Raw genomic sequence first — 25,802 nt, 5'->3', positions numbered from 1 at the left:
ATTCAGCAAAGGGGAAGAATTATTCAATAGTCAAGACTTCCAGTTCAGGATTATTGCTCGCAATATTTCTCTGGACTGACTCAGTCCAGACTTCAGTGGCTCAGAAAATAATGTTGTCCTTGCACTCGATTTGGTTAAAACACTGTTACTCAGGCCTCACACTGGTGAAAGGAATTTCAGTGCAAAGGAGGTATTTTCATAGCATGGTCAGCTAAAAGGAAAACCATCTTTTAGTGAACTGTGCCTTTCCAAAAATCACTGAAGAGTTAGTACTCGTGTGGCTGTTATCCCCTTAGGGAGATTAACGCTCTACACCGGGAACAAATAAATAAATCACACACGGCTGTCAGGCAGACGTGGGAAAATGATTCTTCTTTACTGAAACTATTGGATCAAGTGACCTTGTTTCGACCTGGGTTTGGGCAGAAGCCAGTCCCATTGGGACAAACATAAGAAGGTTGTTCTTGAGATGACTTTGGGGTTTTGCTTATTTTCTTTTTGTTTGGCAGAGTTTTAAAGTAACAGAGAAAAATCAAAACCACTCGAATAACTGATGTATTTATTTTCTTATATACACTTAAATATGGCACATCTGACAGTAGTTGTACAATAAACTCAAGATGATATTCAAAGCTGGACAGTAGATCAAATAACTCAGTGCTGAACCTATTAGAAGCCAAATCCTGTACACTGAATTTCTGAAGAAGGTTTCACCCAGGAGCTGCATTAGCTAAGGATTCAGAGGCTAAGATTATCTAGTCTCAATCTCTGAAAGACTGGCTGATGACTGTGACTCTGTTAAATCCAATATGCCAGCTTCATCTTCCATAACACTGAACTGGCTCTTTCCACTCTTCCTTCACGCAGCCAGCAATTCATCAGTTGTTACCTCTTAGAGAACGTTTATCGATGTCCCAGAGGATTCACCTGCAGTTAGTGATTAATAAATAAATGCAGACTGGATTCATTGTTCTGCTATTAATGTGGAAGATGTTCATGTTTACTATGGTTTGAAAGTCAGTGACAGCTACTTTGCAAAGCAGTGGATTTTTGGAGAATAGGGGAAGCTCAGTCAAGGAGTTTCTTTGCTTTGGGACCCATGAGAACCTCTCTTCTCCTTCGGACAACGACAATGCCTGGAACACACTGGTTTTGCAGTTGGGCATGTTCTGGGTTGTGATGGACATTTGTCCTCACAGCTGTTTGATAAAGGAGAAAAAAGCAAAAAGAGAGAAGCATTGTAGTATGATAATTCTTCACCATCACATTCTTCAGCTTTTTCATCACTTAACACTGCAACACTCTCTAGATGATGTTTGGGAAAGTGTCGACACCCTACAACATAGGGAGACGAGACTTTGCTCCCTGACAGTTCTTGTCTACAGCAATATGTCTTGCTGTTGTCTGTTTGTCCACAGTGATGACCTAAGTAATGCTTTCATTTCTTGAGAGCGGTGAAGTCCAGAGTGTCAGCACTGGATAATGCTGCCCTCAAATTCTGCGAAGTACTTTAGCTCACCTGATGCTTCAGCTTTGGTCCTTCAGGAGTACTGGGCATAAAAGTCTGGCACAGAAGTCCTGCATCCACATCATAGTAATTTCAAGAAGCCAAACTCATGTAAACAAATTATTGCATTGATCCCCTCCCACCTGTCTGAAATACATAAATGACCAAGACTGTCTTGCTCACTTTCAGCTCTGCTGATTCTTTTAGCTATTTTTATACTTGTTTGTCAACTATTTTGTGCTTGTCTGTATTTTCAAAGCTGAACCTAAAGAAATAAAGGTTACTTCTTCCACAGCTCCTTCTTCATGAATGAACCTATGAAGTCTATGAGAATGGACCCTGTGGGTGACCATTCAGTGAACTACAGCTCTGCTAAAGTACCCAGGGAAACTGGATGCTGGCTGTCCTTACATAAACTTTCAGACCGCATGCGTACTCCTGGGTCTCTACATGGGACCAAGACTTTCTGAGAAATTTAAAAAATAAACTAATGCATGAAAATAGGTATTGTAAGAGGGCATTTTCTATCTAAGTTTTGGCAAAGACACCTCAAAACTAGTTACACAAAGGAATTAAGGAAAGCACAGAGTGTAACAGCCCCAGAACATTTTTCCTGCTTCTCAGTGGAATCAGAGCTGATTGAGTTGCTTTGGATGTGTACAAAATTGCATTAGCTCTAGAAAATCACTTGGTCTGAGGGCAAACTGAATAAAGAATGAGCTGTATGGTGTGGGTACCAATTAATGGAGCTTTTGTCTCTAGACGTGCATGAGTCTGCATTCAGCTGTGACAAAAAGCACAGGATGGGTTCTACCTCCTTACAAATGCAAGACTCCATATCTCACTGTAAATCCCCTGTGTCACACAGTAATTTCACTTGTAGCACAGTTTTAACCATGATTCCCTTAGGATTAGGGGGGAAAAAAAGGAATATTGGTAGTTGAATAGCATCCTTGTGCAGATTTCTTTATAACTTGTTAAGTAAATAAAACTTGGACTCCTTCTATGACTTAAGGATTGTAAATATCGTCTCTATTATTATTATCTCCCTAACTGCAGCAAGGTACTTTATCCTGGGTGGACCTCCTAGCTAATTCAGCACTCGCACCTCCAGCATCTACACAAGCTAATTCAGATCTTGCAGCGTAGACACTAAATGACAAGGAACACTTACCTGCAGGTTTCAGCATGAAATATCTTGTGTTTTAGAGCACAGCTCTCCTGGCTCTCCCTACACAAATAGCAGCTGCAGTTCTCTTTACTTTGAAAGAAATCGGTGGGACACTTCTGTCTACAGATGCATTCACAATTTTCTTCATCAAATTCCATATGTTGTCCACACATAGCCAGCTCAGCAAGAGGAGGGAGTCCTGCAATAGCACATACATCTTTTAGCAGTAAGCTTTACATGTCTGAATCCTGCTTTTGAAGAAACTCTTTCTTTGCAGTCACTAGGGCTCACACAGGAATCTATTAGAGACTAATCTTCAGAATTTCTGTTGTAACTTACAGTGCAGAAAAGGACTTGAGAGGATTGGGCTGATTATTTCACTTACTCTAATACTGCTATTTCTTGTGGGTTGAACCCTGCATAAAAATGATTTATTTTGGGGCTGTATATAAAAAGAACATAGAGTTATGTATTGGAATGCACAAATCTTTGCTGGACAGCACGTTTTAAAAGAAAATCTCAAAAAGGATTTAGTCTATACCCATGACAAAAATGCACATTCATGCAAACAATCACACTCACTACTCAATGTACTTCATTATTGGAAATGTTTGCAGAAGTAATAGTAAGTCTAGTAAGGTGCGAGTTGGTCTAGCGCTTTGATAAGGTGCATATGGACACTTGTCAGTTAAAGAAAGAAGAAAATATTTTGCTTCAGAAACAAAACCCCAGCCAAGTGAATGCACTGTCTAATACCTCATCTATCTTCCCTCAAAATACACATCTGGAGTACAATATGAGTCTAATCCTAGCAAAAAGGGAACACATTTTGTGAAAGCTTTATTAAAATGCTAGCAGCACATCCCCGGTTAAAGGTCATGGCATATAATGTGTCATTGGGAAGGTAATTTCCTGTAGTTTTACAATTAGCTCTGGAATGTGGAATGCGGAATGTAACCTGTGTCCGTGACCTCTGCAACCTCAGCTCTGATTTCAGTGGTCAGAAAAGGCTTGCATATTACTTGAAAGAAACCTTCATTATTATTTACTTAATGCTGGAAAACCAATATCCAGACAGAATAAAACCCAAGTCCTATTGGAAGGGAGGAAGGAGTCTGCCCCAAATTCTTGGAAGACAAACCCCTTCCTTGAGTGATAAAGCCTGCCAAGTGTGAAGTGGTGTAGAGTGTTTTGGTCTCACTTTGTTTCAACCTCAAAGACAGATTTTAAGTTATTTTGTCCCAGCCACTGCCAAAGACAACGTACTTCAGAGAATGATATTTTATCTGAGGAAATACTGAGTCTATGTCAACAAAAGCTATAATTCAACAAGCCACAATTTTTAATGCTCCAAGCTGACCTTACAAAAGGCTGAGTTAAGAGGACTCTGGCTATTCACAGTCCTTTGGACTTTCTCTGAAATATAGAGTACTAATCCTTTATTGAGTGAAAAGTCTAACTTGAGCTTAACTACCTAACCTGATCGTCAGACGATCTGATCCAGAGTGAGAACAGATCCTACAGAAACCACTGTGCAACTGATTTCTTGCTCATTAACATTAGGAAATTGTAATTATCAGACCAGTTTATGAGGTTATTTAGTTTTATTTTAGCTTGCTAGTCTAGGAATTGCTTGCCAGCTTGCTTTTATTGTTGCCTTGGATGGCTTATTCTTTTGCTTGCTGCATATAAGTTAAACCACAAAGGCAGGGATTCCTTTTGTGTCCATCTGCTCTAGTGCTATCATAATTTTATTTTGACCAGTACAATTTCCTGAGAAAAACAATTTTTTAAAAAACCTTATACAGGGCTTGGAGAAATTTTAACTTCTCTTAATGCTTACTGCTAGTATCTTTAGACTTACACAGTTACCCCCCCGAATATTTCTGCAAATTTCTTTGACAGAGTTTTCCAGGAAAAGCAGACGGGGAAGGGAAGTAGTGTACACTTCTACAAATTTTACCCTCTTCCATTTCCTTTCACAGACCTGAAAGGGTATGCATGCATACTCCTGAGTATGTATGGCATATCAGGTTGAAAGCTTCCTAGATACCTTAATATTATCATAAAAAGTAGTCAGATACTTTGAAAGGTCATATAATCTTTTGCACTGACTAGAGCTAATAGGCAGGACTGATTTTGCCTATCTTATTCCTGATTAAGTCTGTTCTTAAGAATTTCCCACATTCAGCACCTTACCCATACAATATATTCCAGGGCATATATTTTTCTACAGTTGAAAAGATTTCCCTAATGGCCATCGTACAATTTAAGGCCCATGTAAAATAAACATTTATGCAGGGTGCTTCCTTCACTAACCCTTTTTAATACTTTCCTATTTCCTATTCATATTGCTAATATAGAGGGAGTAAATGTCCAAACAAAAAACATGAGATAGGGATAAGCACATACAAGTGTTTATTTTCAGGTGAGTTTCTACACCATAAGCCAAGTCTATCTAGGGACATGGAGTCAAAACTATAACTCTCTCAATGAAGAAATGGGACAAAACCAAAATGAAACACAAGCAGCCTGGAGATAGTAAGCAAAAGTGTCCATTTGTAATTTCACCTTTACCTTCTCGTCTGTTGGGGTGCTGTACATCTACAACACATTCACATTTGTCACTATCCCAGATCCACCCATTATGACAAAGTTTGTTGGTGAAGGGACATCTAGAAGAAAAAAAAGATAGGAATTAAAAAAAAAAATTAGAAACATCAGTGTAGTCATTTTTCAAAATGAGCCTGCTGGTGTGCTGGGTCTGCCACTTGTACTACGTGAAGGTATGGCATTTGTGTGCATTACTACTGCGAACAGAAAACCTTGGAACTGGATAGTTTTGCTGATAGGGCTGAGCTGTCTGGCTCCCAGCAGCCACACAGAGCAGGTACAGCACACATTTCAGATTACATCCCTAGGAAACAGCTACAGTTTGTCAGCTCCACTTTTCCATAACACAGCTCTATGCCATGCAGAGTAGTCTTTGTCTTACAGTATTCATGCCATGTAACTGTATTCAGTTTTGACATGCTGCTGGAAAGTGCAGTTCCAGTTTAAATTTGCCAATTCTTAAGGATGTAGAGTGGACTGTTTTCAGGGTCAGAGGGGCCAGTTTGACTTTTAGGCACTTGGCTCTTGGAGGGGAACTCACAAACTGGAAGAAGGCTGAGATTCTTCTGTATTTGTGTAGGAAGAAGATTCAGAGTGGTCAGCAGGCTGAGTGACGAGGGCTGGAGAGGCTACACCAAAATGCCACCTCTCCCTCAGCCCAGGTGTCTAACTGAAGGGCAGTTATGGGAGCAAGCCTAAATGCAGGACTAGACAGAGACATCTGAGCTGTTTCTAGAGTCTTTGTTGAATTAATGTAGCCTCTTCTCACTAGGACTACAGTTACATTATACCATATATTGGATGTAAGATAACTTTTCTCCAGCCAATGAGTTTGACAGATGCAAATCAGGACTGGACCAGAAAGTGAAAAGCCACGATTCACATTTATTCTGACCCGACGTGCCATGAGGTATGGCAGAGGGCTTTAGCTTGAGCACAGCACTCTCTCTGCCCTGGCTAAATAATGCGTGAGCAAGGTTTCTCCTGTCAGGTTGAAAAAGTCTATACACACATACCGAAGTAGTTCCAGTGGAGCATAGTGCTAAGAAGTGCACTTTGAGTCCCTACTCAAGCACCTAAATCTCTTCATGACTCCAGATGCTGCTGAACTAGCCTGCTGTTTGTGGGATTCTGGTGTCCATTCATTTATAATTCACAGGTTTAGTTGAAGCTTTCAAACCCTGAGTGATAATCAAGTCATTTTGAAAAACTCTTGGGACAACAGAAAGTGAGTGGGCCATTATAATGACCAGATTGGAACAAAATACATTTAATACTTTGGACTGCGGAAGTCTAGAAGTTTGTAAATGAGGGAACTTACCCATCTTCTTCTGGGTACTGGATGGATCTTCGTATGATGGAGTACTGATGGCGCTGCGTATTTGATAGGCACTTACAGCCTGTGTGATTGGCAATTTTGATGGGCACAGGCTCAGGAACACTTGTCAAGGGAACCGAGATCTCAAAGAGCTAGGTGGGTGAAATAACATTTATTTTTCAGTTTCCATTATACAGTTAATATTTGGAGTTTTAAATCTAAACCTCGTTCTTTGCCACCATTACCCACCCTTGCTCTTTCCTAGAGATAGTTACTGTAGGTAAAAATGAGCAGGTGGGCACTGAGGGTTTTAAAGAGTAAGCAATGCCCACCAAGGTAGGAAGTTGCCAAAATGGTGGTCCTAGTGCTGTATTGCCAGCTATTAAACACCCAAGGCCATTCAAAATTACTTGCAAACATGCTCAAAAGCCTATTCTGGATGCTAGGGCCAAATGGAAAAGATATAGCTGTTGGGAACTTTATTCTCAGATTAGTCAAATCTCAACAATTTATGGAGACATCTGTTTAACTGTCCTAGGTTATAATCACAGCGTGCATCTTTAGGGGCCTAACTTAACCCCCACAGCCTCCTCAGAAAGGGAAGAAACAGGAGTAAATAGAGGAGAGTTCATTCTGCTTCCGCTGAGTTCCTGCAGGGAATCATCCTGGAAACGATCTCGCGGCTGACTATAGCAGGAGCCTAAGGAACCAAGTAGCACATCCAGATTGTTTAGAGTGATCTCTGAGTAGCCTCATGGAAGCCCTGGTTCCTTGGGCAGCTGCGTGTGGGACCTGTTGAAGTGACCCACACCCCCTCTGAGCCCCAAGCCAGCTTCCTTCTCATGGAAACCAAAGCATAGGGTATGTCTTTGTGTGCCAGCATGTCTTGGCTTAATGCTGCATCCACATGCAAGGGCTGAGAAAAATAGCCAGACTGCTTAGAGATTTAAATTTAGGTGTCACAGTGTCTAAATTTGGGTGGCATGAATATCTTTCAGTGGATATTTTAAAACAAGGGGGGGGAAGTGCTCTCACTAGTAGGGGAGTAATTCCATTCATTATAGAGGAGTAATGGTGGTGTATCCAAGAGTGGAACTTATCTGGGAGCTTTTGAGGGAATGGTTATTTTGGAGGATGCTAAAAGAATGTTACACTCCTCAAAACTTCAGTTTTTCAACAAACTCATGAACTGCTGCTCCAAAAACACATAAATAAATAAATACCTTTTAGCCTGACCTAGCTCCCTGAGCTGATCAGATGTCTTTTGTGTGTGGCCAACAGTTCATAACTGCTTTCTCCTTCTAGTGTGGAATGAAAGCAATTAATGAACACTGACGCAAGAAGGATGGGCCCTAATTTAGTTTACTTGAGCTATATTCCAGTACAACCGGACACCGTGGAATTACATTCCAACAAACCTGAAACAAATACAGAAGTGAATTGGACCTACTCCGCATGAGGACTTCAATTTTCTTTTTAAAACAACTGCCCTCGATCTTTGTTCTGATTTAAAGAAAAGCCTTTTTTATAAGTAGAATTTAATATATTACTCCAAGTAAAAAGCTGTTATCAACTCTAAGTAGGGGTACACAAGTTGAAGATTAATCAATGAGGACCAGTCTCCTGGGCTCCTCTGTAGGTATGGACACAGATGGCTTCATCCATAGAGCTAATTGAAAGTACTGAACTTGGAGCTCCGCTCAGTCACCCACTGGAGCAAGGTATCTCTGTATATAGACACTAGAGGGAGTCTACAGAAAGAAGCTCTGGTTACTCTATGCTCACTTTTTAGCACTGATCATAAAACTCCGGTATTTGTCACCTGTTGCACCTAAGCAGTACTTGACTACTGCTTTAAGCCTTTCTTTTCCAAAGTGACTTGTGATTTGGGACATACAGATCCTGAGGCATTCAGATTGAGAGCATCTGGTCTCTCCTGCTGAAAATGTCTCCTTTTTTAGGCTCGCAAAACTGCCAAAATTATTAGCCAGCCTTTTTGACACTGATGGCAATTTAGAAAATGCAGCACTTGGACTCCTGGCCTCACACAGCAAAATTTCCTGGAGTTTCTCTTAATCCTTTGGTGCAGAGGATTCTCATGAACCAACACTCTCAAGAGGTCCCAGGTACAAGTAACAATACATTAAAGAAGGTTTAAACAACTTTACATCACGTGAGCCTGCAGTCACTTCCTCAGGGCCTGATTTTCCATCTCTACATGAATATATCCATTTTTAATAATGCCACATGAATGTAAAATGGTATTGCACATGCCTGCATTCACTCCACATGGATAAACGATTCATTCTTCTGTTTGTTATGATAGTGCAGACAGATCTTTCATAACAGGATCTCAGAAACCAAACATCCTCCTTCCCCTCCCTTCTTGGAGAGCCAAGGTAGAAAGAAAGCAGATGAATAGCCTCATTTACCGTTTTTGACACGTAAGTTGTACTTGTATTCATGCAGCTCAGACTCTCCTCATTGCAGCAGCCTCCACATCTGAACACATTCACACAGGGAGGCTTGAAAAATTTGTTGGTTGTTGTACCCAGCTCTTTGGCAACTTCCACGCAGGTTTCCCTTGGCACGCATTGAGTCTTTTGCCATTCCTCATCTATGACTGGAGAAAACACCATTTTTATGAGCAATCGTGGCAAACTTAAACCTCTGATTAGTGAGGCAGAAGCATTATATAAATAAAAATGAAGTGCTGGCAGGCCATTTGCACTCACTTGGATCGATTTGCACTTACTTGGATCGATCTAAGGACCAGAGAGAGTCTGAGAGCAAAATTATCCCAGTAACTTACACCAGCTGCACTGGCAGAGAGGTCGTTGCATTTATCCGCCTTTAGCTTTCAACGCAGATGACCAGAATCTCTGTTAATTCCAGACGGTTAAGTAGAGCTGCATCGATTTCCCCTAGACAAGAGTCAGCTCCACATTGTCTGTCTGACAAAGATGGCCCACACCCTGTTCTCCTTTTCTCCAGGGTAGACACCCTTATTGTCATTCCATCCTCTCTTTGTGTGTACCCCACCGTGGACTCAGTAGAGCCTGGGCCTGACTGCAAAAGCATATTAATGATTAACAGATTCTGGTCAGAGGGTATTAATACTCCTACTGGATGTCAGCCAGCGAGCACCGTTTCCAAAATGTCTAATGAAATCCAAGACAAACAGTCTCACACCTCAGTACCATCAGGGGGTTCAAGTTTGAATAACAGGAATATGAATTCAAGCATGATTTATCTATTCAAAATACTGTGGCATCTTTCAAATACTGAATTGTTGTAGACTAGTAATTTATTTTAGACTGATCTGTCAAATTCTGACTGTGAGAAGAAATAATGCATTAACTAACTGAACCAGAGGGACAAAACAGTGACATTTACATAGTATTACCTCGAGACTTGTTAAGAGGTGGCCCTGCTTTTTTTGGCTTTTGCTTATTTGATTCAAGTTATGGTATTACTCGAGAGTCATCAGTGCTTATGCTCTAAGTCCTTCTTAAAATGATGAAAAATATTTTTCCTGTCTGTCCCCCTCCATCAGGCTCCTGAAAGATCAAAAGCAACTTCTATACTATTAAGAAAATTGGTCTCTCTTCCAATGCAGTCTGCTTCCCTACTATTATGTAAGCAGTGCATACATTTACAGGGAAGTTCTGAAAAAAAAAATCTGGAATACTTTTAGTCTACATGCTGTACTTTGTTTTCAGATGAGCATTTACTTCTCTTCCCTACCTGATTTTCCCTTTATTATTTTTAACGTTTTTTTCAACTGATTGTGTATATTTAAATCAGTTTGTTTATTCCTGCAAAGTCCTTCCCCGGGGTTGATTCACTCCACTTTCCAGTCATGCAAAAAGGACAAGAACTAAGAGTTTGGGGTCCAATTCTGATTTTACAGCATCGATGAAGAGAAGAATCACTAAAATCAATAGAATTTTCTAGAGTGATGTTAGTCTATCAAAACAGCAATCTAATCCTAGGCCTTAATATAGAAAACAAAGTGTTTGCCAAACTCATTAAGGTATGTGCATGTAATCACTTCAGATGTCACTTCAATGAGTGTAAGTGGTGATGACCTTTCCAACTGCACACGTCCTCACTTTATTAACCACTTCTTTAGAAGAAGGGCTGTTATAGAAAGGGGTGGTCAAAGAAGCGGGTGTCACATTTTGTTTAGAAGCACCGTGGTCACTCTGATCTTTTCTGAGAGCAAGCACAGGGCAGCTGCTGAGAAATTTGGCTCTGATACAGACTCCAGCTTGAAAGCGCTGCAGTCCTAGGTGAGCTGAGCTTCTCGGGGGAGGCTGTGGTTAGACGGGGTGACACAAGCTTTCAGTGGATTCATCGTTAAAGCTCTAGAAAGGAGGAACTTTAAAGGCCTGAATTTGCCTTGATGAAGTTTGGGGTTCTTGGAAGATGGTGTAGCAGTGAAACAAGGAGGAGCCTTGACCCAGCCTTCTCGTCAGAACACTTTATTAAAACAAAACAGATGCCCTTGGCAAAAAGGTCAATGCTTAATGACTGGAAAGGGTGTGGGAAAGAAATACATGTTTATAGGCTTGGGTTTTTTAAGAGGAGCTTTAGTACATTGAACATATTAAGATATTAGAACAAAAGTAGTTTCTGTCCTGGGATAATTCCACTTTGGATGGAAGAATGGAGAAGATGACCCAATAGGCATTTTTTAACTTAAACTTCAGTGGCTTGACTTTGAACGAGAAAGCTGACATCTCTGTGTCTAGAGTTAGACTTTTAAAGGGAAAGTAGGAAGCAACCTAGCAGCTGTTCCAAGCAGAAAATTACATCTATATGACTATAGTCACCTGACTTTATTACCTGCAGAGTAACATTATTCTGCCATTGAAAAAAGCCCATTGCATTATGCACTGCCTCAGTAACATTTGATAGCATCCTCTGTTGTTTTGCTGTTTTGATAAAAGGAATATTTTAATTTTTTAGAAGGGCTGGTGCTCACTAAAAAAGCAATAGTCAAGAATTATATCATTTGACACTGGGTACTACTTCTAATAACTATGGGTTGTTAATGTTGCTGTGTAGAGTTGTAAAAGTATGTAAACAAAGTGGTTATCATTAATTACAGCCCTCTTAATTGTTCTTGCAGTGTGCATTGGATTTAGCTTTTTTCTGTACAAAATTTCTATGAGAAGTTAAAAACCATGCCTATGAAATGAAAAGTATGTGAAGTGAAATGAATAAGTACCTTTTCAGATTGGTACTTATGTCTGCATTTCTTTGCTGTGTCTCAGAGAAGTAAATTAAGGCCTTTGCTCAGCCATAATTTAGCTGAGTAATGGTGTGCAAATGTGGCTCTGATTATTGTAAAAGTGGTATTGGAACAGGATCAGCAATACCTGATTTCCCAAAAGGGAAGTGATATGATCATATCACTTCAGGGTAAAGACAGCACAAAAAAGGATAGCTCCGTCTGTCCTTCATTAGGCTACAGTGTAGCTTTGCTGCAGGATACCCATTTGCTAGACTAAAGTATAGTAACTGATCCTTTATTTTACGTTTATGAACATATAATGCCTCTTGAGTCTCTCACCTATGAGGAACAGTATTCATTTTTGCTGCAGCTGAGGGAAGAGATTATGATTCCCCACATTCAGGCATTAGTTGGATCTTTCAAGATCTATTTCTCTCTGGAGAGCCTTCATCTAATAGCTTGAGATTAGGGAAATACCTCGTTCCTCTGCAATTCCCACCCAGACACTGCTGCTGATGCAGTGCCCTGTATCAGACCACACCTAATAAAAAAAAAGGATTTCTATGCCTGCAGTAAAGCTCATTTGTTTCTGCCTGCAAGCAAATTCTGAGATTTAGCACAATGCTGCTGGCCAGCCCCTCGGCCGCTCATGCCGACCTCTTCTTTGCATGTTGACTTTCCCTCCTTTATGTGAACTGACAAATCCATACTTAATACTTCTTCCCTTTGGAGAGTCTACAGAGAACAATAAGCCTGATTTGGCCACAAAACAGGGAGGCGTACTCAGGCTGTTGCCTGATAATTTTTCATACAAAGTCATTTTCCATGACTGCCCTGCTGTTTTCAATACGGGTGTATTCTAGGAAACCCCCAGTACTTAACGCTTCACTGCACGAGGATCGGGGGTCCTGAAGCTGAGATCAGACTCAGACACAAACCTGCACCTACCTTTCAGTGTATCGATATCATAGAAAGCAGCAGCAAATCTGGTGGAGCGATGTGATGCAGAGCGGGAGTCTAAATTGGCCAGACTCTTGAGTTTTAGCCTGCATTTCCACAGCTTCCAGTCCTCAGAGTGAGTGATGCGAAGCAGCTCTTCCAGGCTGGATGCTCTCCTGATCTGCTGCTCTGACCGCTCCAATGCTGACAGAGATGTCCTCTGAAAGGGAAGGGGAAGTCAGAAAGCCAGTACCTTTACCGCCTGTCCCTGGTGCAGCATATGGAGCACTTGTACAAAAAGGCAGCACATTACCAAGGACAGCCGAGAGTACACGGGAAAACAGGAGCACACAGAGATGTCCTGGGCTTTGACAGTGCCCAGCACCAGATTGATCTGCAGGATTTGTGCCCGTATAAATTGGGAAGAGGAGATACCCAATTCCTCACCCTTTCCATCACAGCCCTCAGTGCTATTTGACAAAAGCAGCATTTACTCTATCCCTGGTCCCCAGGGAACCCAGCAGACACCAGTTGCATCACTGCTGTGCCTGAGCTGGCCAGCCATGCCAGCGTGAATCCTGGGTCACCCCTCTAGACAACCTGAATGAGTTCAGCTGGTGACCACAGCCCATGTGCCTTTTCAGCAAGCCACCCAAAACTCTGGTGCCAGCCATGAGACACAACTGCAGGGGCAGGTGATACAGCTGGAAGCTGCCCTAAGTCCAATGGCCCACCTACATGGTGGGCAAGCACAACATTCAACATGCTGCAAAGTGCAGGATGGATCTGTCACTTCCCATCCTGACTAGCATTTGGGTCATGCCCAAGTCAGCCAAAGCAGCCCGCAGTCCAGCCTCCGTGCTGTGGCTGTGCTGCAGCGTTAGCACAGTCATTGCATTTTGCACCTGCATGATGTACGTGACCATTCTCTGCTCCCACGGGAGAATGCTCCTTACAAAGACCTACCTCATCAGTGTAAAGTTGTTATTCACTTTAAAAATACCTGTTTAACAGAAACTTAATATTGCACAGCACCCCATAGCAATACTGGTTTCTTTGGCTGCTGCTTTCTGACATCTGTGTTTGTGCCTTTATCAAGGCATTGAGTATTTATTTCCACTGACTCACCAGATCAGCTGAAAACTGTTGCCTCCAACCCAAGTAAAAGGTTATCTTTGTAAATGGCTGTGTTCCGCTGAGCTGGTGCTCTCAGCTGTACTCTCTGGTCATGCAGTTGACTGCACTTTTTGACTTGCAAATAAAGGGCTGCAGTGTCAGCTGTCATAAATAAAATGCCAGTTCTTAAAAGCCAAGCTGAAGTATAGGAAGCTGGTGATGAGGTGTGTAGCAGTCTGCAGTCTGAACCAGTAGCAAGTGAGTGCTCTGTATAGGACTGAAGAAGGGGCAGGGGAAAGGGTCACCTATAAGAGGAACATTTTTAGATGAGATCTGAAACCCAGGCACTGAGCACATCTGTTACTTGTTATTAAAACATCTGTGGCGTTTATTTTGCAACAATACAGATGTTAGCCTGTACATATGGGCCAAGTTCGTTTTGGGGTAATTACCTTCCACTGACCTAAAATTCCTTATGTAGTTAACTCAGAATAAGTTATTTGCTCTTCTTTTATGTCCATACAGAACTTTGTATTGTGCTCTAGCAAGCTGCCATGTTTCATTATAGAGATGGCTGTTTTTCATAGGTGAATGATTTCTCATAAATCTCATATCTGGTGAAAACTGGAAAGCCCATCTCAATACTTATGGACAAATAGCTCAGAAGGAATGTGAATAGTTAGCACCAGTAACTGAATTTCAAGATAGATAGTTTTACAAACAAGCTACCCAGAATTTTGCTGATCTAGGAAAGCTGAAATTCAGCTTGGGGTCAATGCATCATTTGTTCTAAGAACTACAGCTTATATTCATTCACTCCCATTCACAAAATGTCTCCCTGACCTTGCAAAACGTGCAAGTGTAGGGCCAGTGCTGGCATGGTAATGGAACCAAAGATATTAAAACTGAACTCTATTAACCATTAACAACTTCTGTTCTCTCTTTGTTGTAAAAAGATGTTCTAGCTGAATCAGCATCCAAGATTTCTAAACTAGACTGAATTTACAGAGAACCTGTAAAATGAGATGCAGTATTCTGTAACTTGGAAGACATATCCCTGCACTTCTTGTAAGAGTCAATAGGTTGGGACTAGCTTTTCCATTTCATTTACTTAAATATCAAGAGTTTTTATTAATGATTATTATATGAACAAAGTAAGTTTTAAACCTAAGATGAAAGAGTACAGAAAAAAATACACATGCCTCCTTATGGTAAGCAAAGATCTCTGGGTTTATCTAAAGCAAGAATTTGTACTGTTTTAAGTATTTTTTGTATTTTTAAAGCTGTACAAGTTCCTTAATGTGGGCTGAATACACTGAAATTAACTAACTTTATGCCTTCAGAAGTACTACTGTATAAAAAGGGGAGCAAGTTATATTAGTAGAAGTCATTTTTATACCAAAAAATAGAATACCTCAATAGGATTTGAATTCTGGTAATTAAGAAAAAGTATCTCTGATATTGATGCATCATAGTGGTATTGATAAAGCCTGACTGTGTGTGCAGATTGTTCCTTCTCTTACTGGTTTTCATATATTGGAAGTTGGAGAAGTATGGTTAAAGGAAATGGAAGGATCAGTGCTCATTACAGAATTCCCCCTGCAGTCATCAGAAATGTATCCTAATTAACATAGTCATCCAAAACACACAGAGCCCTTGGAACTGAGTTATCACTTCTCTGTCAGCTCCAACCCCGCTCAGCATTGCCTGGACTATTCAGTCCTGAAGGGAATCTGTTACCTCTACTCCTTCATGTTTCCTAACACTTTATCCAAGCTCTGCAGTTTGACTGGATCGCCAGTTGCCTACCATCACAATGCCAGAATAATTGTCTTCCTTCTTCTTGTATTTGGCTTCTTCCTGGAGGGAACAGATTTTACAGCTGACTTTATAACTTCTTCACAGGAATCCCTATCCAGTACAGAATTTCCTGATGTCCCTTCCCATAACAACAGCAGCATTGAGATAAAGTACGGTCTCCCTCTGAGCACTGCTGACACTAGGCACGATGGTGAGCTGAAGACACTGCTAGCTTTTAAGGGAGGTCTGAATCCCAAATAGTTGTAGGTTTTTACGGTGTGGACATCTATTTTGTCTGTGAGCTAGTCACTCTCAGCTCCTTCTATAGCCAAGAGAGAGAAATATAGACACTTTTAGAGCGTGATTAATTTGAAATCACACTGAAAGGCTTTCTGCTGGCTGCCCAGCAAGCCCAGGCTCACCAGATCACAGTGGTGGATCTTCGGTGAAACAAATCTCACTGCAGCTATCTGGGGTATAAAACATTTGAAGAAAAGCACCTAATTTTGTTCCAGTCTACCTAAGCGCCAAAGCAGGAACAGTGAATACCACCTTATGTGTTTGGCTTGACTCCTTTGAGACTACTACAATACTCTCACCTAAAATGCGGTTTTAAACACTTGCTAGAGCACAGACTGACTGTTCAGCATGTAGGAGGACATCCCTCAACCTTACACACTTTGACCATAGAGGTAGCTATCCACAACTTAAAAGCATTCAAAACTAAAAGTTTATAAAATGAAAAGAGCATGGAAGGTGCCGCAGCCCTATCAGCGGGGCACAGCCCTACGGCTTCGGACACCACAGGCTGAGCTGCTTCATTTGGGCACCTTCTTGCTACAGCACAGGAGCACCAAATAGCATGTTGTCACAAAATTTTTCCGAAGCATTCATTTCTGGTCATCCTGTTTTGAAAAGGACAGCATCACATGAAAACACAGTACCTCTTATGATCTCAGATGATACCATAGATGATGTGCTGTAGGCCTGCTAGCACCATGCAAATGTGAAGACTTCTTTCATATACTGCAGTTTAAATTCAAGCCTTGCTTAGATCTAGACAAACATACTCTGGCTGACTGAAAAGCTCCACTTAGAAGAGTGCAGCTTTCCACAGAAGGGTGAATAAATGTTGCAAAATGTGAAATTGGAGGAAGGTGTTAAGTTCAACAGTGTCCCAAACCTACCCCTCATGTGATGATCAAGGACTTTATCCCCTGTCACAGTGATGTCGAGTGGACAGCAGTTCAAATTGGCATTTGAACAGGAGGGGAGCTTCCCATTCAGCCACAGAGCAGAGGGAAGCATGCAGAGGTGTCAAACCTCCACTGACATTTTTGGGAGATCCAGCTCCTCACAAAAAGCAAGAGGAACAGGCCACAGTCTGTCTGCTTCTCCTGACTGTAGTCATCTGCACACGCTATGTCCCATTTTTCAGATACCCCTACCTCCCTTTTTTAGGCTTTCTCTGATAAATACAGTCCTTCCTTCCAGGTTCCACTCCCATTCTCTATTCTGCTCTCATCATCTTGTACTACTTGGATCCCACTATGCTTTTATGTTGTTTATTTTTACTCCTTTCCCCATATTCTGCCAGGTGGGGGTCTAATGAGACCTACCTCAGGCTGAGCTCTTCAGCCACCTGGTGCAGAGGAACATCCATTTTTTTTCCCTGCTGTGGTCTCACTCCACTTCCCTTACGTTTACCTAGATTTATGTAGTCAGTTGGGATGAGCTGTCACCATTGTGGGAGCTGTTGGTTCTAATGGCTGCAACCTAGATGTGGAGCAGGACTTCACTGCACTTGGCATGGTTCTACCATATGTAGCAAAACTATGATCTCTGGCCCCAGAAAGCTTAAAATATACATTAAGGCTTGAGAGAGAAAGTAGACAATGAGCCACTGGCAAAGGGCCAGGGCAGTGTCCTTTACACGCTCCCAAAATGAACAAATTACCTGTGGAGCGATACCACTGGAAAGCTCCAAATGTCCTAAGCTTTCAGTACTCATAATGTACACCCTGTAGTCAACCAAATACATAATGCTATTGCTTACAAGAAATGTTTACATTGAACTCATCAGTAACAAATATCAAAGTAGTAGGTTTAAGTAGTTCATTCTTATATCTGCAGTTTACTGCTGCTCTTAATATCATTTTTTGAAGTATCTTATCTAAGAACGGATCCCATACCCAGAGAGAGAAATCAGATTTATATTTTAATGAAGTTGTATGCTTTTCATAATACTGACCTCTCATATGTTCCAAAACTATTCTTCAACTCGAAGAATATCTGTTTTCCTCTATTTGGGCTATGAGCAACATCACTGACATCAGGAAATGATAACGTGGGTTAGCATTGTGATTTTTGGATAATTACAATTTTTGTCCTTCCAAAAGAAACCATAATGGACTATCTATCTTCTTGCTAGCAATCTCAGATGCCAGAAACACCCTGTAAGTAGTTAACGTTGGAAAGGAACAAGAGAAAAAGCGGTGGTACATTCAGTGGCCTCAGAGACACAGAGTTCATTACCCCATTGATTTATGCTAGTCAAATATTTGTCTTATGCATCATGTCATACAGATGCACAATCCCACACATAGTCTGAACTGTTCAAACTGGTCCCGTCCTTGAGAATTAGTATTGACAATCTCCTACCAGGTGCTGCAGCTGAGCAGTTTGCACCTTTTCTCCATGCTTGACAAGCTCCTAGGTGTCTTGCCTAAGAAAAAATACCCTACCCTTTTCAAACTCATGTCTGAGTGAGTCAGCAGAACCCACGTTTGCAGAACCCCCTTTTTTTGCACTACTACTCTTTTCAGCCTGACACAGATGGTTTTTGCATTAATGCTGTGTTTCAGGATCTCCTGGAGTTATTTTGAACAATGGAGTAAAGATGTGTAGAATATGATAGTAAAAGAAAGGCCCAATAAATTCCTAAATTTATTTGAGGATCTATAGCACAAACACATGCCTAAGAACCAAAGTTAATTATTTTCAAGGCCATCAGTAACTATCAGTATTTTTATTTAAGAAAAGAGATGCATGGTGAATATTTTCATGTGTACATGAGAAGGCAAAAATAAAGGTTGATTGAAATCCATATTTTGCTCAACCTGAGGAAAGTCCTGCTTGCATTTCACTCTGTGCTCAAGCATTCCCACAGACCCAGGAAATGCATCCTGAAAGCTTACACAGATGACTACTTTCCTTAAGCCCCAGCCTCGCCGTCTTTATCCACAGTGGGACATAAACCTCTGCTTAAAGCTAAACACATGTAAGAGCTCTTCTGAAAAGGAATGTTTTTTCTGAGTTATGGTTACAGATACTGTTGAGGCAAGTGCTGCATAGATACCAATGGAAATCTTCAACATTATCACTGCATCTGGGGCCAGGACAAATGATTAAGGAACCTCTCAATAACTTTGGACTGTTTTATGATCCATCCTCTCAGCAGTTAAGCAATAAAAAGAAGGTAACAGCTTTATCTTGCCAGGGAAAGCAGATTGTAGCTGCATGACACAGAGTGATGATTCTCTTAATGTCATTCTATCACAAACATGGTCAAACAAGTTTAAGCTAAGTTCAGACTAAATCTTTCAAAATTAACCAATTGCAGGGGAGGGAAGTTTCATTGCAAAATGAGGGCACTTGGACATCAACAAAGAGTACTGACAGCATATGAAGACATTTTGAACCTTTATGTGAGTGTTGCGTGCTTAATGCAGCAGTAGCAGCTGCATTCAGTTCAAGAGAAGTCACGTAAAAGACAAAGACTTGATGCAACCAGAAGTTGAATTCCCCCCATTCCAGTCCTGCTCGAAGGCTATTCTCAGAACTAGACTCAAACCAGTTTAATTACTAGGTAGATGATTCATCGCCACATGAAAATACCAAGGAACTTGGCTGCTATGTACACTGCACCTGAAAGTAACCTTGTTTTCTTCCGTGATGTATTCCCTAAGGTGTTTTAATGACAGTGTATGAGCTGATCATAGTTAGGGGTTCATCTTGCAGAGGTAGAGTGCCTACAGCTGCCTGCAACCCCACATTATGAGAAATAAAAAAAAAATCTGATCCTGCGGGTCATTCACCTGACTGAATATGAACTCATTATCTGAGATCCCTATTATAGTTAATGGAGAAAAATAGGTCCATGGGGTACACGTTCATCTCATTCTAAAATCTGTTGGATAAACTGTGCCTCCAAACTGCTTCTTTCTCTCCATTGATGCTGAAGGAGAAGTCGGCAAGTCACTAGCTCAGCTGAAGTTATGTGACCTGAATCCCACTCAACTGAGAGCAGTCAAATGAGATAAAATCCCGTCTCTATCGAAAGCACAAGCAATTTAGGAGGAAGAGCAGCCAGTTTTTCTCAGGTACATAAATATAAACAACCAGAAAGTGCAACTTCACCAAGGTCTGAAGGACCTGGGACTGGCTGAAGGCCAACACTGGTGGCTGCCTGTACAGAGGAAAGCACTTCATTCCCTGCCTCAAAGCCATGGGGTAGTTGCCCAGCCATGCTGTGGCTCACAGCACACAGACTGTGAGCTGATGTGGCCAGGGAACTGCAAGGGAGTTCCTGTGGAAAAGTCTTGTTCTCTCTTGGCAGGAAAACAGGGCAGCTCCTGCCATTGTGAGGCCAAGACAAAGATCTCCATGGTGTCTGAAGGTCTGTCATGGTTTAACCCCAGCTGGCAACTAAGCACCACACAGCTGCTCGCCCAGGCCCCGCAGCAGGATCGGGGGGGAAGAGAATTGGAAGAGTAAAAGTGAGAAAACCCATGGATTGAGGTAATAATATGAAATAATATATATAATGAAATAATAATAATAATAATTAATAATGAAAATTTTTGAAGAAAAGATAAATGAAACCCAGGAAAGACAACTGATGCAAATGAAAACAATTGCTCACCACCAATCAATGGATGCCCAGGCAGTCCCCAAGCAGCGAACCCCCACAGCCAACCTTCCCCTAGTATTATTGCTGAGCATGATGTCATATGGTATGGAATATCCCTTTGGTCAGTTGGGGTCAGCTGTCCCAGCTGTGTCCCCTCCCAACTTCTTGTGCACCCCCAGCCTACTCACTGGTGGGGTGGTATGAGGAGCAGAAAAGGCCTTGACTCTGTAAGCACTGCTCAGCAGTAACTGAAACATCCCTGAATTAACACTGTTTTCAGCACAAATCCAAAACATAGCCCCATAGTAGCTACTATGAGAAAAATTAACTCTACCCCAGCCAAAACCAGCACAAGGTTTCTCGTTTGACGATTTCCCTGGTGACGATGACAAACTTGTCTGGTGTCTCTGCAATAAAAGGAACTCCTTTTGAGGATTATCATCATTAGTAGTATTTTTAGCATTACTGTGGCTCCTAGGAGTATGGGGTCAGGTACAACGCAAATTAAAGAGACAATCCCTAACCTGGTGTCTACGACCAAAGTAAAAGATGAGAGAAAACAGAGGAAGGCATTCATCCAAAGGGAGTACCAAGAAAACACAGAAAATATTGCTCAGAGTGATGGGCCATGATTTTGAGCTAGCAAGGGCTCAACCATTGCCAAATTTTATCATAACAAATATTGTCTATAATTCAGCATCTTGTATCCTTGGGGTGTTGCATAATGGGTAATAAAATAGTGAGAGAATCTTCAGCAGCTTGAAAACATCAGGCTTGCAGAAGTGACTTACTGCCTTATCAACAAGCAACTGAATCACCCTATAAACATCTAGCATGAGGCGTCTAACTCCACCACATGTCTGACACATACTAGTTTGCACTAATTTTATCATCACCATTGTATTTCATTTCTGAGGAGAGAAAGAACATCTACTTTTCAACAGCTCCAATAAAATAAGAATTTTGATTATCTGTCAGCTATGAACTTCTGATATATGAAGTCACATCCCTGACTGTATCCCCTCTGGAAGCATGATGCTCTGTGCATTATTAGTGCACAAATAAGCTATTTTTAATTATAGTGAACATGACCACAGAGAGACAAAGCAATCACATATTTTGACTTCCTACTAATATTGTTCTCTGAAACAGATGGGCTTGTTATGGGATTTTTCAGTAACGATTACAGTCTTTGCCATCATTATCAGAAGCACATATGAAGTTTCAGGAGCATGCAGTACTTCATTCCACCTTCAAATGGTGACTGTTTAAACAAATACTCAGATCTGTTCTAATAATTAGAAAAAAGTTTAGGCTCTCTCAGTGTACTGCCTCATCCAGACTGAACATTCACTTGATCATCACAGCTACAGCATTAATAACCTGAAGGGATATGCTGTTTATGTTGGGGAGAAGTTTAGGTGCTGTAAGGCACATTTCCAGCTGTCACTTTTTTAAAAGTGTCCTTTCTCCAGTGAGAATTTTATTGAAAGCATACAGCTGTATTGTCTCTAAGTATGTAGCAAAAAATATGCAACTGGACTGAATTTCTTCTTTAAGAGGTTGAAAATGGCCTCAACACTTTCCCTGAATATAAAATAAGGACTGTGCTACAGTTGAGAAACCCTAGGATTGCATCAGACATATGATAGTCAAAGAAATTGGGGTGTGGGGGCTCAGAGGCGAAGTACCACAGTAGCACTTTTTGTTTTCCAAAGCCTCCTCAGAAAATTGATGCCTTGATTTGCCTGCTAATATTTTCAGCTGTGCCCACTACTACAGCATTTTCTGCAACTGCATCAAAGGGAGACTCCATATAACTCTCACCAGCAAAAATACGCATGTGTCAGACATGCATCACCTGGCTGTAACGCCCAGACAGCTAGTCCTGCTGTGCCTGTGGAGGAGGAAATAATACTCTGAGTGGAAAGCCTGAAGATCACGTCTCTACCCTCATCAGTGCTTGCTTGCCCAGAAAAAGCTCAAGGACTGAAGAACAGGCATGGGGAAAAAAACTTTTGCTTCCCCCACCCACAGCCTAGGCGAAACCTCTCCTGTCTGCCTCAAAAGTTAGAGTGTTGGCCTTGGCCATGCATCCCCTCAGGAAAGGGCACCTGTGTGATCACACCCCTTCATCCTGAAGTCCTATGTGTCACGGCTGCTGAAAGAGAAACTGCATAGAGCACTGTCCTGTAAGAATAGCAGTGGAGAATTGCCAGAGCACAGAAAGAAGGACTGACAGTTATGTTACATGTGGGTTTGGGAGGAATGTGAAATGGTAAAAATAATAGTTTGACCAGGTGTTGTATGAGGGGGCATGGGGCTTGACAGGGAGACGTTTATCTGAGACTGTCACATTTCCCACTGATACAGATGTGATGTTTGAGGGCCTCTTTTGCTAAAACCTGGTCAGTACATCATCTGACCAAGATCCAAAACTGGAGGAGAAGCAACTTCTAGACTGCTCCACTTTGATGTTCAGTGTGGTAAAAAGTTCCCTCCAGACTCCCATCCTCGTGAGTCTGTCTCCTTGGGCTCCAGCCTTACTTCCAGTGAAGACAGGAGACTTAATTACCTGTTTCCTAAACTTAGTGGTCAAGGTGGTGAAAAAACAGCTTCTACTTTAGCTGAAGAGGATATGTTTTCACAACTAAATCATATTAGGTACCCTATGGCTTCAAAAGAACAGCTGTCATATTTTGAATGGCCTTTTGAACTAGAATAGATCTTTTGTGTTGCTAGCAAACAAATCAGACTTGCATTTTAGTAGCATGCTTACATTATCAAAAGTCTCAGAGATGAGATATTTTGGTTGCTGTGTTCTTGATCTGAATGAACAGAAATATTCAAAGAACTGAAAACATCAGAATTGTACATGATTTTGTGAAAGCATGAACTTCAGAGTATTTCATATTCTTTTTCATGTCCAAAGCAATCAGAAACTGATGTTATCAAAATTCCTCTCACAATTATATACTTCTAGCCAGCTAGATCTTTACACCAAAATTAGGGAGGTTTTTTTCCACCCACCAAACACTTTGAGAATCAACTACAACTCTCCTTAAACAAATATTTCTTCCCACAGCCAGGTCTTTTGTCTCTCATGGGAAATATCCTCACAACAGCTGAAGTGTGACTTTTGAAGGTAGAAACATTCACTACGCATCATTTTGTCATCAGTGATGGAAAAGTCGGATGGGGAGATGGAAGAAAAGAGTAGGTCTGCTATGGTATGGAGTTTCTTCCTGTTCAAGCTTAGTCATCTACATATTGAGAGTTTACCTTTAGGTCCCTCTTACAATGATCATGCAAATTATATTTGCTTGGTCAGTGAAAGGACACAGATGGATTGTCAGATGGATTGTCATAAATGTCCAGGGTGCTAACTCATTGATATGTCCCAAATGCTACTGGCAGCTTTGGGAGTCTTACAGTACAATTTCTGAGCCTCTACTTGTATGCTTGTTCATATCATCTGGCATTGCTGCAGTCTGTTCAGGCAGCCGTGATGCTCAATACAGAGCACAGCTAGAAGCATTACGTAGCACTTCATCATACACAATGTTATGTGCTGGTCTAACACTGTGACAGGGTACACATGTCAAAAATATCATATTATATGTGTTTACAAAGAGCTTGTCCACACTGTAGTCACTTTCTTTTGATATTTGTCCATTCTCTGGAAGTCAGTGGGGTTTGGATCGTGATTTTGGAATGGCTCAGAAGCAGAGACCTGAATGAAATCAGATGAATGTGTATTCTTTTAATACTTGAAAATATTTTTTAATGTGATGAAGGTTCCTTCGGTTAGTGCTTTCACTGGTTTCTGGGTTTGCCCCAAGACACTTTAATAAATGTTTTGGAAATGTGACTAGCCAATTGGACAGCCGGGTTTCAAAATGTCACTTCACAAGCAAAGCCATTGCCAATACTGAATGAACTTATGTTACCCCAATCACATGCACACATTTTCCTGGAATTGTAATTTTTCTTAAGTAATATTTCCCTAGCAGTTCAGGAAAGTATCATTACGTGGTTTCTGAGTCACATTGCTAATTAAAGTGAAAAGTTTTGCCTGTTTGTATGGCACATTCTCTACATGTAACGTGACATATGATACAGTAACTTGATGCAACTTTTTTGCAATCCAACCTGACTCAAATAGAATTCCCTCCCCAACTGCGTGCAAGTAGTGACCACGCTGCCATAGGTAACAATGAATTCTCAAAACTAACCCAGCATGCTAGTCATCTGAAAGCATGGCTCAGACAAAGCCATCCTAGCATCTTGATAATAAAGAGAGCAGCCACCCCTCTCCAAACCCATCTGGCACCCACATTGGATTGCCAAATCCCATGTGTTCAACTGCACGTCCGTCATACTTGGTATGACTCCACTGAAGCAGCAAGGATCCTAGACAGCATTCTACTGCTAGCTGAGTGGTCACACACTTTAAGTCACATTTGGGGGGAAAATGGAAAAAAATTGCAGATGTCCTTCAGGAAGCTGAATTTTTCTTAATGTGAGCAAACTAAAATACCCTGCTCAATTGTTCTGCTAATCATGGATAAAGCCCATACATAGCTCTTTCACGAGGACATCAAAAAAAGAGCAAATTCTGCTTGGTCTTCCCATGGGCAAATGGGGTCTCTCCAACTGTAGTGGGGGCACACAGCATTTTGTCTTCATTCCTCAAATCCCAACAAGAATTGTGAAGGTTTGCAAAACATGCTGGGGAGGTAGGGAGCAGATGGAGAAGTAGATAAGGGACCGGCACATAGTGGGAGGAATAAGGAATTCCTAAAGAATAAGGATTTCTGTAGGAAAGATATCATATCAAACTTACCTCCCTGAAGCTAAATATCTCAGGTCATTTTTCCCCCCCAGCACAGCTGAGCAATACAGTCATTTTGGGACTACTTCTCAAAGCCAAGCACAAGAAACAGCAATGGCCAGTTTTGTAACTGGACTTACGTGCCCTGAGAGAAACGTCTAAAAGAAACACAGATCCCCATCACTTAGGGATAACTATAAAAGCTACTGTAGAAGGTTTTTAATGTGAATAAGAATAAATGAGTTATCACCTACAACAACTACACTTTATTTATTTTTTCCAAATACAAATACAGTGTCTGCAGGAGATAAGACACAAGCAAACCGTACTCAGATCTAGTCTGGAGTAGG

At 41.2% G+C, this 25,802-nt stretch overlaps 1 protein-coding gene across 4 annotated transcripts in view; it reads right to left on the bottom strand.

Moving 5' to 3' along the window:
* Positions 1 to 542: 542 nt before the first annotated feature.
* Positions 543 to 25,802, bottom strand: part of VEGFD (vascular endothelial growth factor D) — a 78,932-nt gene continuing 53,672 nt past the window's right edge. For all 4 annotated transcript variants that reach the window (XM_074858734.1, XM_074858737.1, XM_074858735.1 and 1 more), the window contains 6 exons: positions 12,800 to 13,010; positions 9,042 to 9,232; positions 6,613 to 6,761; positions 5,256 to 5,353; positions 2,682 to 2,877; positions 543 to 1,199 (listed from right to left, as the gene is read on the bottom strand). In XM_074858734.1, coding sequence (XP_074714835.1) covers positions 1,073 to 1,199; positions 2,682 to 2,877; positions 5,256 to 5,353; positions 6,613 to 6,761; positions 9,042 to 9,232; positions 12,800 to 13,010 — 972 coding nt within the window. In that variant the 3' untranslated portion in view covers positions 543 to 1,072. The remainder of the gene's footprint in view (positions 1,200 to 2,681; positions 2,878 to 5,255; positions 5,354 to 6,612; positions 6,762 to 9,041; positions 9,233 to 12,799; positions 13,011 to 25,802) is intronic.

The sequence above is a fragment of the Strix uralensis genome, chromosome 2 (genome assembly GCF_047716275.1).
Source record: "Strix uralensis isolate ZFMK-TIS-50842 chromosome 2, bStrUra1, whole genome shotgun sequence".
NCBI lineage: Eukaryota > Metazoa > Chordata > Aves > Strigiformes > Strigidae > Strix > Strix uralensis.
The sequence above is the reverse complement of the archived record's forward strand: the minus strand, read 5'-3'. Positions and strand labels throughout refer to the sequence as shown.